The sequence below is a fragment of the Leuresthes tenuis genome, unplaced genomic scaffold (genome assembly GCF_036924035.1).
Source record: "Leuresthes tenuis unplaced genomic scaffold, fLeuTen1.0.hap1 SCAF_6, whole genome shotgun sequence".
Classification (NCBI taxonomy): Eukaryota; Metazoa; Chordata; class Actinopteri; order Atheriniformes; family Atherinopsidae; genus Leuresthes; species Leuresthes tenuis.
This window is the reverse complement of record NW_027325360.1, coordinates 27,178,642-27,193,944: the sequence shown is the minus strand read 5'-3', so window position 1 is coordinate 27,193,944 and position 15,303 is coordinate 27,178,642. Positions and strand designations below refer to the sequence as shown.

At 40.6% G+C, this 15,303-nt stretch overlaps 1 protein-coding gene across 1 annotated transcript; it reads left to right on the top strand.

Annotated features, from left to right (window-relative positions):
• The first annotated feature begins 346 nt into the window (after positions 1-346).
• erlin2 (ER lipid raft associated 2) lies at positions 347-9,821 on the top strand. The gene is made up of 12 exons (XM_072388514.1): positions 347-432; positions 1,645-1,774; positions 2,318-2,399; positions 4,147-4,193; positions 4,368-4,429; positions 4,529-4,654; positions 5,165-5,238; positions 6,655-6,713; positions 7,475-7,566; positions 7,651-7,740; positions 8,979-9,058; positions 9,165-9,821. Exons 2-12 carry the CDS (start codon positions 1,668-1,670, stop codon positions 9,342-9,344), a joined length of 999 nt encoding a protein of 332 aa, XP_072244615.1. The 5' UTR covers positions 347-432; positions 1,645-1,667; the 3' UTR covers positions 9,345-9,821.
• Positions 9,822-15,303: the final 5,482 nt, after the last annotated feature.

Genomic DNA, 15,303 nt, shown 5'->3' with positions numbered 1-15,303 from the left:
ATGCAATAATAATGATTTCAAATTCCAAGTGTCTTCAGTAACGTTAACATATGTTAATGTTATTACAAGTGAAACTGATAATTTTTTGTCATTAGATTCTATCTATATTAGTCTGCACTCTTGAGCAAATGTCTACCCATGACAGATTATACTATGGTCTGCCAGATCAGATTACACGGAAACAGACAGATATAAGAAGAAGGCGTGAAAAATTCAGATCGAACTGCTTTTAATGCCTTTTGATGTCAACCCAGGGGCCTCAAATTGGCCAAATATGTACGCGGCTGACAGACGCTGTTCGATAATAAGTCCACTGGGGGGCGCTAATACAACACTACTGATGCCGAGCAGTCCAGCGTGATAGAGCAGAAGAAGAAGCTGCTTGTTTCTTTTCTTTATTGAAGTCCGAGTACTCTCAGATAAATTTCAAAGGTAAGACGAGATGCACAAGTCGATCATGGTTGTCTATTCACTCACACTCTACGGACAAGTTTAATGAGACAATAACTTGTTAGAATGGGATGGCACGTGCCGAAGTTGTTTGGCTAACTTGCAACGTTAGCAAAATGTGCAACAAAATGTGGCTTTGTAATACGCTTTAACACCACGGTGAGGTTTGACACATTTGTGATAATAATATATCCGCTGGTCAAGAACTTTAAACAGGTCCCTGTCTTTGATACGTTTAATACAAATTGATTTGCATCATGCTAATGCCGTTAGCCCCAAAGCCCATTTACCCGAAATTTCGTTTGAATAAATGGACATTTTATTTCAACTTTCTTCTAAGTCATGCACACAGGTAAAACTATCATACTTTTTACCTTGCATTGCTAGTTTTACGGGTACAGCATCCATTCGGGTGACACTTGTTGCTTTAACATGTGTTCATTATCATGTAGTGTTAGCTCTCAAGCTTCAACAATAATGCTAGTTATTTCTGTTATCTAAATCTATTTTTTTCTTGCCCCTTTACGGCCACAACAAACCTCTTAAACTTGTATTTGATTGTAACGTTGATTATTTCTGTATAAACCTGTTCCCCAAGGAAAATGATTCCAACTCATACTAAAGAAAAACAAATGCTGGAGACTTATCACACTGTAACCAAACTACTGTGAGGAAATGTGTATTAATAATGTATGATTTATTGATTCAAAGATTATATTGGAATGAATGCTTGATAAAGGCAGTCATTTGGAGACAAACCCGGTGTTCAGCCAGGTGTTCACCAGATTGTCTCTTTGCAAATCCTTACTAGCCAAAGCTGAGGCAGATCCTCATCCGACACCCTTGGCTCAAGCTTGCGAAACAACCAACAGTTGCCTCTTAATTTTTTTCATATTTATCTATTTAAAGGAATGTCAGAGTTGTAGATGTTATCCTCACTTTTCTTTTTTAATGAATCGTCAGATGAATTATATTTCTGAACTTTAGCCTCAGTCGTATTTAAGTGTGACAAGGTCAAAGTCCAAGCTGATGCCCGACTAAGCCTGATCTGAGAGGAGATAAACCAGTGAGCAAGAAGCCAACTCATTTGTGTTACTGCCGCACTATTCAGGGTGCCGAGGGTTGTCTATTTTTACAGTCACATGTAGCTGGAAGAGTGTCTTAATACTCACGTCTGCTTATTTTCACATGCAGTCTTTCACTGTCGGCTTGCCAGGATGGCACAGTGGGGTGCCGTATTCTCTATAATTGCTGCACTTGGAGGAGCAGCTCTCTTGGCGTCTGTGCACAAGATCGAAGAAGGACACACTGGGGTTTACTACAGGTGAGCCTGCAAGAAGCAGTGTTTTAAATTAATGCCTGAGATTGTGTGTGTTGTGAAGGTGTGTCTGCAAAGAGTTGAGCTCCTGCTTGAGTAGTGTCTGGCGTAAGCATCTTAACAGTTATATATATAACAGTTATACAGTGCGCTGTGCATTAAGACTGCTCCACGTGCTGTGCTGCGTGTTCAAGATATTTTGATATGACATGCACAGACAGGCTGTGTTTCTATAGCAGACTGGATTGAATGATCTTTTTTTCTTGGTTCAGTAGAACTCTTTAAACCCATCTCTTATGACTTGTCGAGACAGAAATTGTTTATCGTGAATGCCATCAGTTCAGAAGTCTTGTATCATATTTTCGATAAATCTGGTTGATCAGCAATCTGGAATCTGTGTGAAATCTAGACTCCCCATAAGCAGCGAAACAACTTTCCCTTCTGAATGAGGGGTGCCACCACACTCTCGAATGATTTAGATTTTTTTTTCCAGATTCCTACCTTTACATTTCTAACAGTAACCTGTGTTTCTGTATTTGTGTGTCGCAGGGGAGGGGCTCTCTTGACTGCCACCAGTGGCCCCGGTTTCCATCTCATGCTTCCATTCATCACCACCTACAAGTCTGTTCAGGTGGGACTGCACTACATCCTAAATTGACTTAATCTCTTTTTGTCCTTTGACACCAATTTGATGTAGAAAAAATGTATATTAATATGTCTGCAATCATCTTGATATGGATGTGAATTTATTAAGATCATGCAGAAATATCAAAATTCTTAAAATACCTCGTTCATGTTATAAATTCTCTCTACAAGCGTGGATGTCTGTAGTGTTCTGTTCCTGATTGACTTTATTTCTGTATTTTATCTCATACTTACCCGTTTCAAATGATCAAATAAAATTGAAAAGGTACAAGAATTAACTACATGTGTAAATGCAAAAGGTCTACAACCCCACCCCCCAAAACCATTAAATTTTTCTTCACAATTGAACATAGAAATATTTTAAATGTTAAAACTGAAACATTTGATTGTTTCATGAAGTATATTGACTCATCTTGGGGGATGGGACAACAAAAGGCTGGAAAAGTAAGTGGTACTAAAAGAAAACGGCAACAGGTCAGTAACATGTACGGAGGTAAAAAAAAAAAATTGAACAATTTCTGAATAATGTTCCTCAGTATAAGATTTAAATGAATATTCTATCATCTACACTCCATAATGTGAGGGATTCAGATAATTTGAGCATCTCTGTGTGCAAGAGACACAGCATAAATCAGTTCTGGATGCCCCTGATCAGACCCTCAGGCAGCTCTGCATTAAGAACAAATGTGACTCTTTCCTGGAAATCACTGCACGAGCTCAGATCACTTCCAGAAATCGCTATCTGTGAACACAGATCATCGTGCCATCCACAAATGCAGGTTAAAGCTCTGTCATACAAAGAAGAAGCCACATGTGAACATGATCCAGAAACACACTGCCGTCTTCTCTGGACCACAGCTCATTTAATATGGACTGAGGGGAAACTGAAATAATGGATGCTGTATTCTCCCAAAGAGGAAAGGTGAGGGACCATACAGCATGTTACCGGCACTCACATGAGTCTTGAGCCACCTCATTTCCAAGAAGACTTCCAATATGGCCATTAAATGGGAATGTGAGTTAAAATGAAAAAAACATTTCCAGTTTTACTGCTAGTTCAGATGTTTGAGCTGGATGTTTTCCAGCACGCAGGCTGAAGAAAGAGACCATTGAGAAGCCTGATATAAATCTACACTGAAGAAGACGGAGGATGAAGTCTGCCATTGCTCTGCTGCTCCAAAAAGGAGAAATGAAAATATCTGCTGTTGGCTCACCTGCTACATGTTAAAGTTTTGCAGTTATTATTCACCTCAAAATTCATCTGCATTTCTCAAATTTGTACTTTTCAAAGTCTTTGCTATTTAAAAAAAACCCATCTCTTTTCATTAGGTCATCATAGCACATGCAAAAAAAAAAGCGCCTCCCTTCGAGTAGTCGGGTCTGATTCCACCAGGGTTTTATGTGGCCCGATTTTCCTCGTGTTGGGTCATGTAACTTACAAGAATATTTTGTGGACACAAAAGGGGTCTTTGAGAACAAAGCTAAGAATTTTGTTCTGCTTCTTTGAAGGTTGTACAGAAGGACTCTTCCAGTTGCTGTTTATCCTGTGTGCACGTCTAAAACCAGCTTTCCTTGGTGTGATTTATTAAGTTGCCTGATTTCATGCAGTGTTGATGGATTTACTGTCAGCCCCACCATGCTGCCCCGAAAAACAAAGAAAGGAAATGCAGAATGTGAGAAAATAACAGTTAAAATAACACATTAACCTTGTCAAATGTGTTTTTGTCTGGCAGACGACGTTGCAGACAGATGAGGTGAAGAATGTACCATGTGGGACAAGGTAGGTTTGTGGTTTTGGTTTTCCTAAGTTGAATCATGTGTAGTCTCCAGATGTTTGCCATTCATTACGTGGTCCACGTAGGCAGCCAGCACATCATCACCCAGACTGAAAAGCTCCTTTCATTTCACACAGGTGTTTGGGTAAACCTGGCTTCATTTCTGCTTTTTCTTTCAGTGGAGGAGTGATGATTTACTTTGACCGCATAGAAGTAGTCAACTACCTCGTTCCATCAGCAGGTATGCACAAAGTTAATCCTAAATTCCAGATATTACGGAGTCATTAGTAGGTTTCTTTTTGCTGTTCTGTTACCTGAGCACCTGTTTGCCCCTCTGCAGTGTATGACATTGTGAGGAACTTCACAGCAGACTATGACAAAGCTTTGATATTCAACAAAGTGCACCATGAACTCAACCAGTTTTGCAGTGTTCACTCCCTGCAGGAGGTCTACATCGGTCTGTTTGGTGAGTACAGAGGCCTGTAAACTAAATGCGATCTTGTAACTGTAGACTGTTTAACGTTACTGTGAATTTTGCTCTAATGCAGCAGAGGCTATATGACTGTAGGGGAGTTGGCATTAATAGTGCAGAGCATGATGGTCAGTCTCTGTCTTTGCTAAGTTTCCCTCTAATTTGTTTTCTGAAAGTTAAGAGGTCAGCCTCAAAAATCTTGTATTGGTCGAGCTGTCTTTCTATATAATGTAGTGTAAAAATGGCCAATTATAAACCCTTCTGCAACCAAAGAAGAATTATTTGAAACGTCATTTAGAAAGCAATGCAAGTGGCACTCAGCTCAGTATCCTGTCATTCTCTATTCGAACAGCGTTGGACAGGTTTCATAATGCCATAATTGGGTATATTTTGAGATTCAGCAGATTCGCTGTGAAAAATTGGAGAAAATGAAACCACCGTCTTAAAGTTATTGTTCCATGTTTGAAAAGGGCTCACCACTCTCTTCTTATACCCCCCCCATAGATCAAATCGATGAAAACCTCAAGCTGACACTACAAGAGGACCTAACATCCATGGCGCCTGGGCTTATCATACAGGTACAGTGAGACAGCAAGCTCAGTCCGGGCAGCACCAGATTTATGGAAGCGAATCTTGACCATAATTCAAATTATAAGGTCTGACATAGCAGTGGACGTAAACCCCTGTTCCATGAATGGACAGCGGGCGTAACCGCCGCCCGGTTTCTTAATGTCTGGGGGATTGAGGGTGCATCAACCCGGTTGGAACATAGAAGGAAGCCGCTGATCATTTAGTTTGGGAGCTGCTGATCTACGTTATAAAAGTTATTTTTAGTGACAATCACATCAACAATGATCAGGTTATAACTTTGGCACAAAGCATCAAATGGCAACAATTAAGTTCAGTTGTGAACACGGTCCCTTTACAAATGATAGTAATAAGGAGTCTGCAACATCAATCCGTTGCTTTGCATCGTCCACCGATTGTCTGGTGGCCTTTACGCCGAACAGCTCCGCTATTTCCTTTATCTTTAAACCATTTAATGAATAGCTTTCAATGATGGTTGGTGGTCTTCGTCTCGTTTGAGGCTCCACAGCATCCAGCCGTTTACTATGAGGTTTACTATGAAAACCTCATTAATGTATAAATCTGTGACGGCAGAGTATGCAGCCAAGCTCTGACTTGTTCTACTCGGCCATAGACATCAGACCCAGATATATTATTAGATTCTACCTGCTCAGATAATTCTAACAATGTTTGCACAATTTGAGTGAGCGCCATGATTTGTGATGCGTCCTCTAAAGACCCGGCAATTCAATCAATTTCCCGGCACATTTGCAATGTGATGCAATGCAGGTGTGCACAGCGCCCCCTACCGAACCAGATGGGTAGCTCGGTCAGCAGGGAGCTGAAGAAGAGCTGACGTCACTCTGCTGCGCCGCTCAGAATGCTTTTTCGTTTTCGAATCATGGGCAGTACTTTGCTGGCAGACCATGAAAACGAAAAAGCAATAATGTGCCGTCTTGAAGAAAAAAATGCAAATGGAATGATTGATTACTAATTTTATTTATGAGTCCAATAATGCAGCTACATTCTTAAAATTTTAATTTGAATTATGGTCAAGATTCACTTCCATACAGATTTAGCAAGGTTTCAGTATGTTGTTAAATCTGGTTTACCCCCCCCACCCCCATGACTCCTCTCTGTACCCTCAGTGATGCACACATTTTACTCCTGAGTATTAAATGCTTGACTGGGCTTTAACAGTAGGTCCTTTTATGTCCAGTAACTCTCCAGAAACCGCTGCAATAACAACTGCAGTCTCTTGTGAAAAATAAAGACGTTCACATTAGAGGATTTTAGCAGGAATGTTTTTGTTATTGGTGCTCATCCAACTACCTTTTCTTCTTCAGCAACTCACATGGTGGTGAAAATCCCTTTTTATCTCTTCCCAAATCTAAATGTGCCTTTCTCTTTCCTTTTCTGCTCTACAGGCAGTGCGTGTTACGAAACCCAACATCCCAGAGAGCATCCGCAGGAATTACGAGCTCATGTGAGTTCCACCCCCAAACCCTGAAAAAACAAGCCCGTTCAGTGTATTTATTTTCCCACCCAAATGAATAGAGCTGATTATGCATCCAACTCCAGCCGCCATGTCCTGTTGCCTGGGAAGACCAGCATGTTCACACACTGATATAAAACAGTGTGTGAACATGCTTCACTAGTCAAAACCATGTGCTTAGCTATTCAAACTTGCAATAAATGATATGCACTTCAAAGGAGGCATACACACTGACAGATTTCAGATCATAGCAAAAAACTAAACATTGACTGAGTTTGTTGTGTGTAAATGCTCACCACTGCAAAAAGAGACGAGAGGCTCTCCTGCACAAAAAGATCCTCGTGTCACACTTTTGTCAGCTGGCATTAATTGCTGTGTTCAGATGAGATCTGTGAGACTCAGAGACGGTGAGTGAGGAGCACAAATGGCAAGGGGAACTGATGGGACTGGGAGCATGGTGAAGTAACTGAGAGGTATTGGGTCCAACTTGTTCTTTTCTCTAAGCAGGCAATTTAAGGTGATTCAGACTGAGTCAACCACAATCTTTCTGGTATTTCAGCTCTTTGTCTCGCTGGTTTGTTTGTTTTTCCTTTTGGTTTTTAGTAATATGACTTTTTCCTCCGAAGCTGACACCATAATTCCAGATGTGGTGTGCAGAATGAGCATTTTGGTCCATGTTTCCAAGAAACAGGCTTACTTGCATTGAGCAGTAAATCACATGGGAACCTTTTAATGTAAAAGTTTGTTTTCAGGGAGAGTGAGAAGACGAAGCTGCTGATCTCCCAGCAGACACAGAAGGTCGTGGAGAAAGAGGCAGAGACAGAGAGGATTAAAGCTGTGATTGGTGAGGAAAAAGGAAAGAATAAAACTAAAACAGCAATTTCAGATACAGCAGGCTCAAAGTGGACTAAGTTTCTTTATTTTGTAGAGGCTGAGAAAGTGGCACAAGTTGCAGAAATCAAGTTTGGACAGAAAATCATGGAGAAGGAAACGGAAAAGAAGATCTCTGGGATTGAAGGTTGGTATCAGCGGATAACGGGAAGGCTGTCCTGAGGCAAACTAGAAAATCTCAACCCTTTTCTGATCTTTCAGTATGGTTTGAATGTTAATGTGACACAAATAAGACAGAATTATGTTCATATAACCGTTTTAACCTCATTTAATTGTTATTCTTTCAGTTCTTTTCTAAATCTTTAATTCCTAAAGACAGCCATCTGAAGAGTTCTCACTACATCTTCCCCAATCTGTTTGCTGTCTTTTTTAACTATCACTAATGGGAAAGAGTTAAAAGGCACTGCTTGCTGTAATAAAGCTCTGCTTTCATGTATGAGAAAGACTAAGAACAGCTGTCAGCAATATAAAGCAGCAGGGTTACTGTCAATGAGTCCTCTCATAGTTGTAAACATGGGAGCTATCAAAGTGCTCCAATGCGTCTTTCCCACACATTTCCAAGTAACACTCAACTGCAGATGCTCATTGTTTGTAAAGCTAAACCGTGTTCTCAACCAGAACAATCCAAGTACAAGCACAACTAAACTGAACCACAGTTGCATCACACATGGACAATTAGGACTTGGAATGAACAGCCTGGTGAGTCTTTGCATCCCCCAGCATGAAACCGTCATCAGTCAAAGCCTCTACCCCACTGAGTACATGTACATTTCCAATCACATGTTCAGTCTTGTCTCCACCACTGGCATTGGGCTCAGGTCCAGGCTGAAAAACAGAGATGGCAGACCACGAGTGAAAGATTGTCTTCTAATACTATAAAATGCAAAGACATCTTTTTCTTTTACTTTTGTCAGGCAGAAGCTCTTTGACTCGGATTCATATCTAAAATGAAGCACAATCGAACTTTTTGTCCCTTGTGGACTTCTTTAAGAGCAGATTTCATTTGCCACTTTTACAGAAAGAGGACTCGGATCATGTAGAAGCACGAACAACAGCTGAAAAGATATTCTGGTTCCACAGTCCTGCATGCTGACTCACTGCTGCATTAAACAACAACCATCAGCTTCACTTTGAGTCACCACTTACGGTTCCTGAGAAGAACGACCAGGAACACGTAAACTAAAATGAGGACGTAGAGTAGAGTATCAGAGCTCATTCTAATTTAAAAGAAACTGCAGATGTTTTTCAGCATTGCTTTGCAGCATGAGTCTTGAAGCTAGTGTTGAGGTCAGAGGCTTATTTGTGGCCGTCAGCACCTACATCACATTTGACTCTTGACAGTGTTTGTTTGTTTGTTGTTGATAGACGACGCTTACCTGGCCCGGCAGAAAGCCAAGGCCGATGCAGAGTTCTACACGGCGCATAGAACTGCAGAGGCTAATAAGGTAAAGAGACAACAGAAATTCTCATCCCAGCTAAGCCTGAGCAAACAGGCCGGGGAAAGGCCACACTGTTCCTGCACATATCTCAACCCTGTCGCTCCTCTCACAGGTCAAGTTAACTCCTGAGTACTTGCAGCTAATGAAGTACAAGGCCATTGCAGCCAACAGCAAAATCTACTTTGGAAATGACATACCTCGGATGTTTGTGGACTCCGGCTCTGCAGGAAGCTCTGTGAAGGCCTCAGCAGCCCTGGACATTATTGGTGAGCAGGTCCTGGACCTGGATTAATAAGGAGTGCAGTGGGACCCACAGCACCAGCCAAGAGTGGAGGACTTTCTGCTGGTGGGCTGGAGTCTGGCGCTTTGGTTTGACAGGTTCTCCCAGTAGCTCACAGAAGCTAAGCTGTCCAAGGCCTGTATTTCTCACATTTTGAAATCCCTGCTAGATGTCGCCTTGCAAGTTTGACCAGGATGTAAAATTCTTCAGCCTCACAGCAGAGAAGTTAAGTTTCATAATGAGGCTTCCACTTTTTTTTTTTTTTTACTCTGTCCTGGTGGATAGACTTCACCTATACGTTGAATTGTAAATTAGAAAAATTTATCCAAAATCATAAATGAAAAGACTTGTCCCTGCATTTAAAGAAATTAGGAAGCAGTTTAAAGAAAAATGACAATTTTCAACCTGGTTTAAATGTTTTTCTTGTAAAATATTGATAGACACAGAAATATTTGCAATAAAAAAGCCGTGTTGTCCTTGTTTAATAAATTGAGGCCCATCTTTTTTAGTTAATGTTGCTGTTTCAGCCAAACTTTAAAAGTTGAGTTAAGTCGAACTGCAGTTATTCCCAGACTTTGCCATTGAACTGAACTACTCGTCCTTGTTCTTTTTCATATGAATCGATTCGTTTAACTGAAGTTTGTCAGATGCTCAGACGCTGTATGACATCACTGTACTTCCGAGTATAGCCTAATTCACAGCGCAGATATTGTCTTCGAGTTAGTTAAATGGTGGTTTTGTCAGGTGATGTTATGAAATCTGAATTTTATTAGAGCAGAGCGACGGTCTGAGAACATGATTTCTCACACCGTTGAACTTTGATTTTCAGGCTTAAACGGCTGAATTTTCAGTCTGACACATTCAGCAGTCTGACAACATACACAGAAAAATATGTGAATGGGAGCAGCTTTATTTGGAAACACTGTACTATTTTTGCAAAAAGATGCATGTACAGAGCCCCTGGTTCCATTTGAGTCTAGTTGAACGAATACATGCACGAACGATTTTATTGTCTTGGTGTGTCAGTCCGGTTTTGAGTGCTTTGAATTTGGTCAAACTAGCATGTTTACATGAATTTTAAACATTCGGTTTGACTGAGACAATAATTAGCTTCTTTTAGTATCTTGTAAACATTCTGATTGTGGCTGACTTACCACTTGAAATGCATCCTACTCCTCCTGGCAGAATGTTAATGGTAGACAAAAGCAGGCCTCTATCACATCCTCATCAATTATAGCCAGATGAAGTGGTTGCTTTTGTAAAGCTGTTTCTGTAACAGATTAAACAAATGTTACCCCGGGGAGGTGGTGGTAAACACTGTCTTCAGTTTACTTTTTACCAACACAAGTAAAATTGTTAACACTTTTAGTGGCATGCTAAAAGGCTGGGGCCACAGTTTTATACACCCAACAACTAATACACCATAATTAAGCATACATTTTACAAAAATCTCTTGTAATAACTGGAAAAGATTTATGATCTTTGTATTCAAAGCAGCACATTAAGAGGGAAGTATTTTTCCTTAAAGAAATCCATTTGGATCCATTTGCCATGAGATTTGGTTTAGCAGGTTCAGTCTCTGCTGTCATAGCTCCATGTGCGCCTCTTTAGGGCAGCAGCCATCCACTAAAATAAGAACTTGGCTAAACAGCTGTAGGGTAAAGAAAGGAATTAAAATCTTAAGTTCTCCTGCTTGACAGAAGGATCAACTGAGACTCTGAGGACGGTTGGACCAGCCTTGATTTCCTGAAATATGGACGCTGACCACAACAGAAACTCAAGCTTGATGAATGTACTGTGGTAGCTGTTCACTGTCACATCACTGCATTTTCTATGTTTTGCTTTTTCAAACTGCTGAAAATTCTCTGTATTTGTGCTGCTGTGTGAATCTTTTTTCTGTGCATGTGAGACGCTTTTTTTTTTTTTCATGCTGTATATTTGGTTGTTAGACTTGTTTATCTGTTCATAGCTTTTGTCAGCGTCTGAGACGATCAAATCGGATTATGACACAAAAGACTGCTTTTGTACTGTATTTTTCACAACCAAACAACAGACATGAGACTTCTGCTGTTTACGGGACAGCTTTCAGTCTTTTTAAACGTAACCATTTCATGAATGTCCTGCAGGAACCTTGCCAGCAAAGCAAAGAAAACCTTGAATACTGAAGCAGTTTTTAACCAGCTTTTCTTTTTCTTTTAAATCTTGACTAATGAGGACCAAAAACTTTTTTCTGTGCTCTCATGTTTCTGCAGAGTTCACTAGAAAAAAGAGCATTTCCTCTTTTTTTTTTTGTTGTTGTTATTTTTTGTTTTGTATTATTGTAGCAGGAGCAGGTTTCACTGGGTCTGGTTGTAAGATAACAACCAAAAGATGTGTTTTCCAAAGAACCATCCAAGTCAACAGGCAAAATGATTTTGCACTAATTTAAATTGTGAATGTACAATCAAGATATTGTCTTTTTGACAAAGTACTGTTTTATTCTTTGAGAAATCAATGGAATTATAACAAGCATAGTGACTTATAGTATATTTCTTATCTACAAGACTGTAAAAGTGTGTTTAAAGCACAATAAAAATCCATACCACATAATGTTTATGGCTGCATGTATTATTTTAAAGCTGAAGAAAGTACTTTGAGTAACATTTCTGTAATTTAAGTAATTCATTTGTAATTGAAGTTTCTTGTCAGCATAATTATTTGAACCCTTATGCCCCCCTTTTTTTTTTAGGTAAAATTGGCTGGGGAAATGTTGAATCAGGTGGAATGCAGTGAAAATTTCAGATATCACCATTTTTCTTTAAAATGCATGTTCACATTACAGAATTTATGCTTTTATGAAACTGGTTTTATTATGTGCTATTTCCTGGAAATCAACGAGGTGTTTTTGGCCACGCAGGTGTCTAGAGGCACTCCATAAAAAAACACTAATGCAATCAAATTAGTTTGGTTGTTAATCTTTGACATTACATGACTCCAATCACTCTAAATGTATGTATGATGATTTATTATTAGCAGATTCTTAGTGTGTGTACATTTTTGCCACAAAGATGTCCAGGGGGTAGTAAATTTGAGGAGGACACAAGGGTTAAAATCCTACCCTCTACCCTCATTTCTTTAGATTTAGCTTCTAAGCAGCCAGTCTTTCTTGTAATCTTTGTGGTCCTGAGCAATAGTTCTCCAGACTTTCTAGAAAAAAATATAGAAAAAAGGCACCTAGCTAACGCACCTGTGTTGTGACATCCTATCAAAGGACCCAATTTAAAACATGACTAGGCTCTCTGTTACTTAGCAGTGTGTCACAAATATACATGCATATGTAGCGGGTCCCAGCTTGGTCCCCACTGACAGATGATAGGAGTTTTCATAGCACAAAAGAGATTCCCTGAACTACTACCCAAGAGGGGTGACTTAAGAAATATAGCAAACTGGCGTCCTGTTTCTCTCCTGTGTGTGGATTTTAAAATAGCTTCCAAGGCCTTGGCCACAAGAATGCGTGGGGTAATTGGACAAGTTGTATACATCGATCCGACTTACTGTATTCCACAGAGGTCAATTTTTGATAATATTGCTCTGGTTCGCGATCTTCTGGATCTCTCTCACTTAAATGGCATTAAAGCTGGCTTGATTTCATTAGACCAACAAAAAGCTTTTTGGCAAACGTTAGATGCTTTTGGCTTTAGCCCTGGTTTTAGTGCCATGATAAAAACAATGTACAGAGACATTGAGAGTGTGCTTAAGGTCAATGGTGGTTTGAGCGCTCCTTTTAAGGTCTGTAGGGGTGTTAGGCAGGGTTATGCTATGTCAGGGATGCTTTATTCCTTGGCTATAGAACCATTGCTTCACAAACTGCGATCTGAATTGAATGGTCTGACATTTCCTGACTGTAACAGCCGCTTTTATGTGTCTGCATATGCTGATGATGTAACAGTTGTCACCTGTGATGATGATGTTCGTAAACTCCCCCCCCCCCCCCCCCCCCCCCCCCCCCAGCTTGCCAGGTGGGCTGATCTGGAAAAGGAATGGTTTTAAGTACCTTGGGGGTTTTTTGGGTCATGACGCTTTTCCTAAGAAGAACTGGGAGGGCACTGTGGATCGGGTCAAGGGTCGTCTGGAAAGGTGGAAATGGATTCTTCCCCGTTTGTCCTGTAGGGGGCGAACCTTGGTGATCAACAACTTGGTCGCTTCTTCGCTGTGGCACAGGTTAGCCTGTGATGAACCGCCTGCTGGACTCTTGGCCCAAATCCAAAGACTCATGGTTGACTTTTTCTGGGACAAGCTCCATTGGGTCCCTCAGAGTGTGGTCTTCCTGCCCAAGGATGAGGGTGGGCAGGGCCTAGTCAACTTGACAAGCAGAAAGGCCACCTTCCGCCTACAGTTTATCCAGAAACTTTTGCTGGGGCCAGCAAGTATGGTTTGGCGCCCCCTGTTGCTGGCTATTCTGTGGGAGGTGGACACGCTGAGAATGGACTGTGCCTTGCTCCTAGTGGATCATAAGAGACTTGCTATACGTGGACTGTCACCCTTCTACCAGAGTTGCTTAAAGGTCTGGGGCCTCATCAAGCACCGCTGGCTGAATCCAGTGGTTTCTCTACATTGGTTGCTTGAAGAACCGGTCATCTTGGGGGCTCATTTTGATTTGTGTGGGGATGACACCCCAGGACTGATGAATGTATTGTGTGCGTGTAACTGCTTTCAATTGCAACATGTCGTTGAAAAAGCTGGGAACGGTTTACAGGATGCAGAGGCTTTTGCCTCTTCTTTGGGATTGAGGTCTGTGAGGTATGCTTATAGGCTTTTAGAAAAAATGGCTGCACTTTTGAATGGTGGGGAGAGGGCCCTCTTAGAGGGGTACTGTTCAGGTAACCTTCAGCCCAATGATGATTATCCTTTTCCTGACATTGTTTTTAGTCCTGGTTTCCGTGAGTCCAGCTACACTAGTCCACTGCTGGACCTAGGGATCCATGGCAACCTTAACCTGCGTTCAGCTGATGGGAAAGTAATGTACAAAGTGGTAAAGATTCTGAATGAGAAACAACTAAAAGATAGACCTGATACAGTGTGGAGAGATAAGATGCAGATTGATGGAAAGAGTAAGCCAGTTTGGAGCATTCTATACAAACCACCATTGACAAAAAGGACAGGAGATCTTCAGTGGAGGATTTATACTTGGGTTCCCTTACAGTCAAAAACGTAACACAAAGTGTCGTTTTGATTAACTTTATTGTTGGGCAGGCAAAACTTGCTATTTATTTAAATCGAATGAATAAAGTTAACCAGACACCAGGTTATGATGTTGTGCCGATCCTTAGGAATCTACGTATGTCGAGGGTTTCACTGGAATTTTGTTTCTACAAGACAGTGGGTTCTTTGGATGTCTTTATCGATCTTTGGTGCTGTGAAGATGCTATTTGTTCAGTGTTTGGGAATGATTTAATTTTTAGTCCATCCATCTATTAATCTAATCTATCTATCATAGATAATGGTTTATGTTAATAGTTTATGAAGTAAAATTTTATGTTAGAATTATCTTTAAAGCTCCAAATATGTCCCAGGTCAGTTTGACCTGAGGGACACCAGAGGGTCCCAAAAGTGAAGACATTTTTACTACCTGAAACTCAATGGCCTTAGCTTATTTTCTGTGACAAAAACACGTGCAAACAAAAAAAAGTTTTTGAACGCACGTGCTACTATACCCCACACATTTACGCCCTTCAAGGGTTCAGTTTCTTGCTATATCAAAGTAGAACGGCAAGAAAAGGTTCTGAAATTGTTTCATTCTCCTCATGCTGAGCTCAAAAGAAGTTCCCTGTGGGTTCAACTTTGCCATGAAATACAAAAATCTAAGGAACTAGTGAAGAATCACTTTGAATTGACTCGGGAAAAAGATACATCATAGCATTTTTTATGTGCTTTAATAACATCAGAGACCAGTGATGATTTTCTTGGAAGTGTTGAATGCTGTATCAACAAA

What these genes read in the sequence shown, in the direction of transcription:
- erlin2 (XM_072388514.1), top strand. Translation starts at nt 1,668, where the DNA reads ATGGCACAGTGGGGTGCCGTATTCTCTATAATTGCTGCACTTGGAGGA. An exon ending in CACACTGGGGTTTACTACAG is followed by an intron (nt 1,775 to 2,317) that starts GTGAGCCTGCAA and finishes TGTGTGTCGCAG; the next exon opens with GGGAGGGGCTCTCTTGACTG. An exon ending in CGCCTGGGCTTATCATACAG is followed by an intron (nt 5,239 to 6,654) that starts GTACAGTGAGAC and finishes TCTGCTCTACAG; the next exon opens with GCAGTGCGTGTTACGAAACC.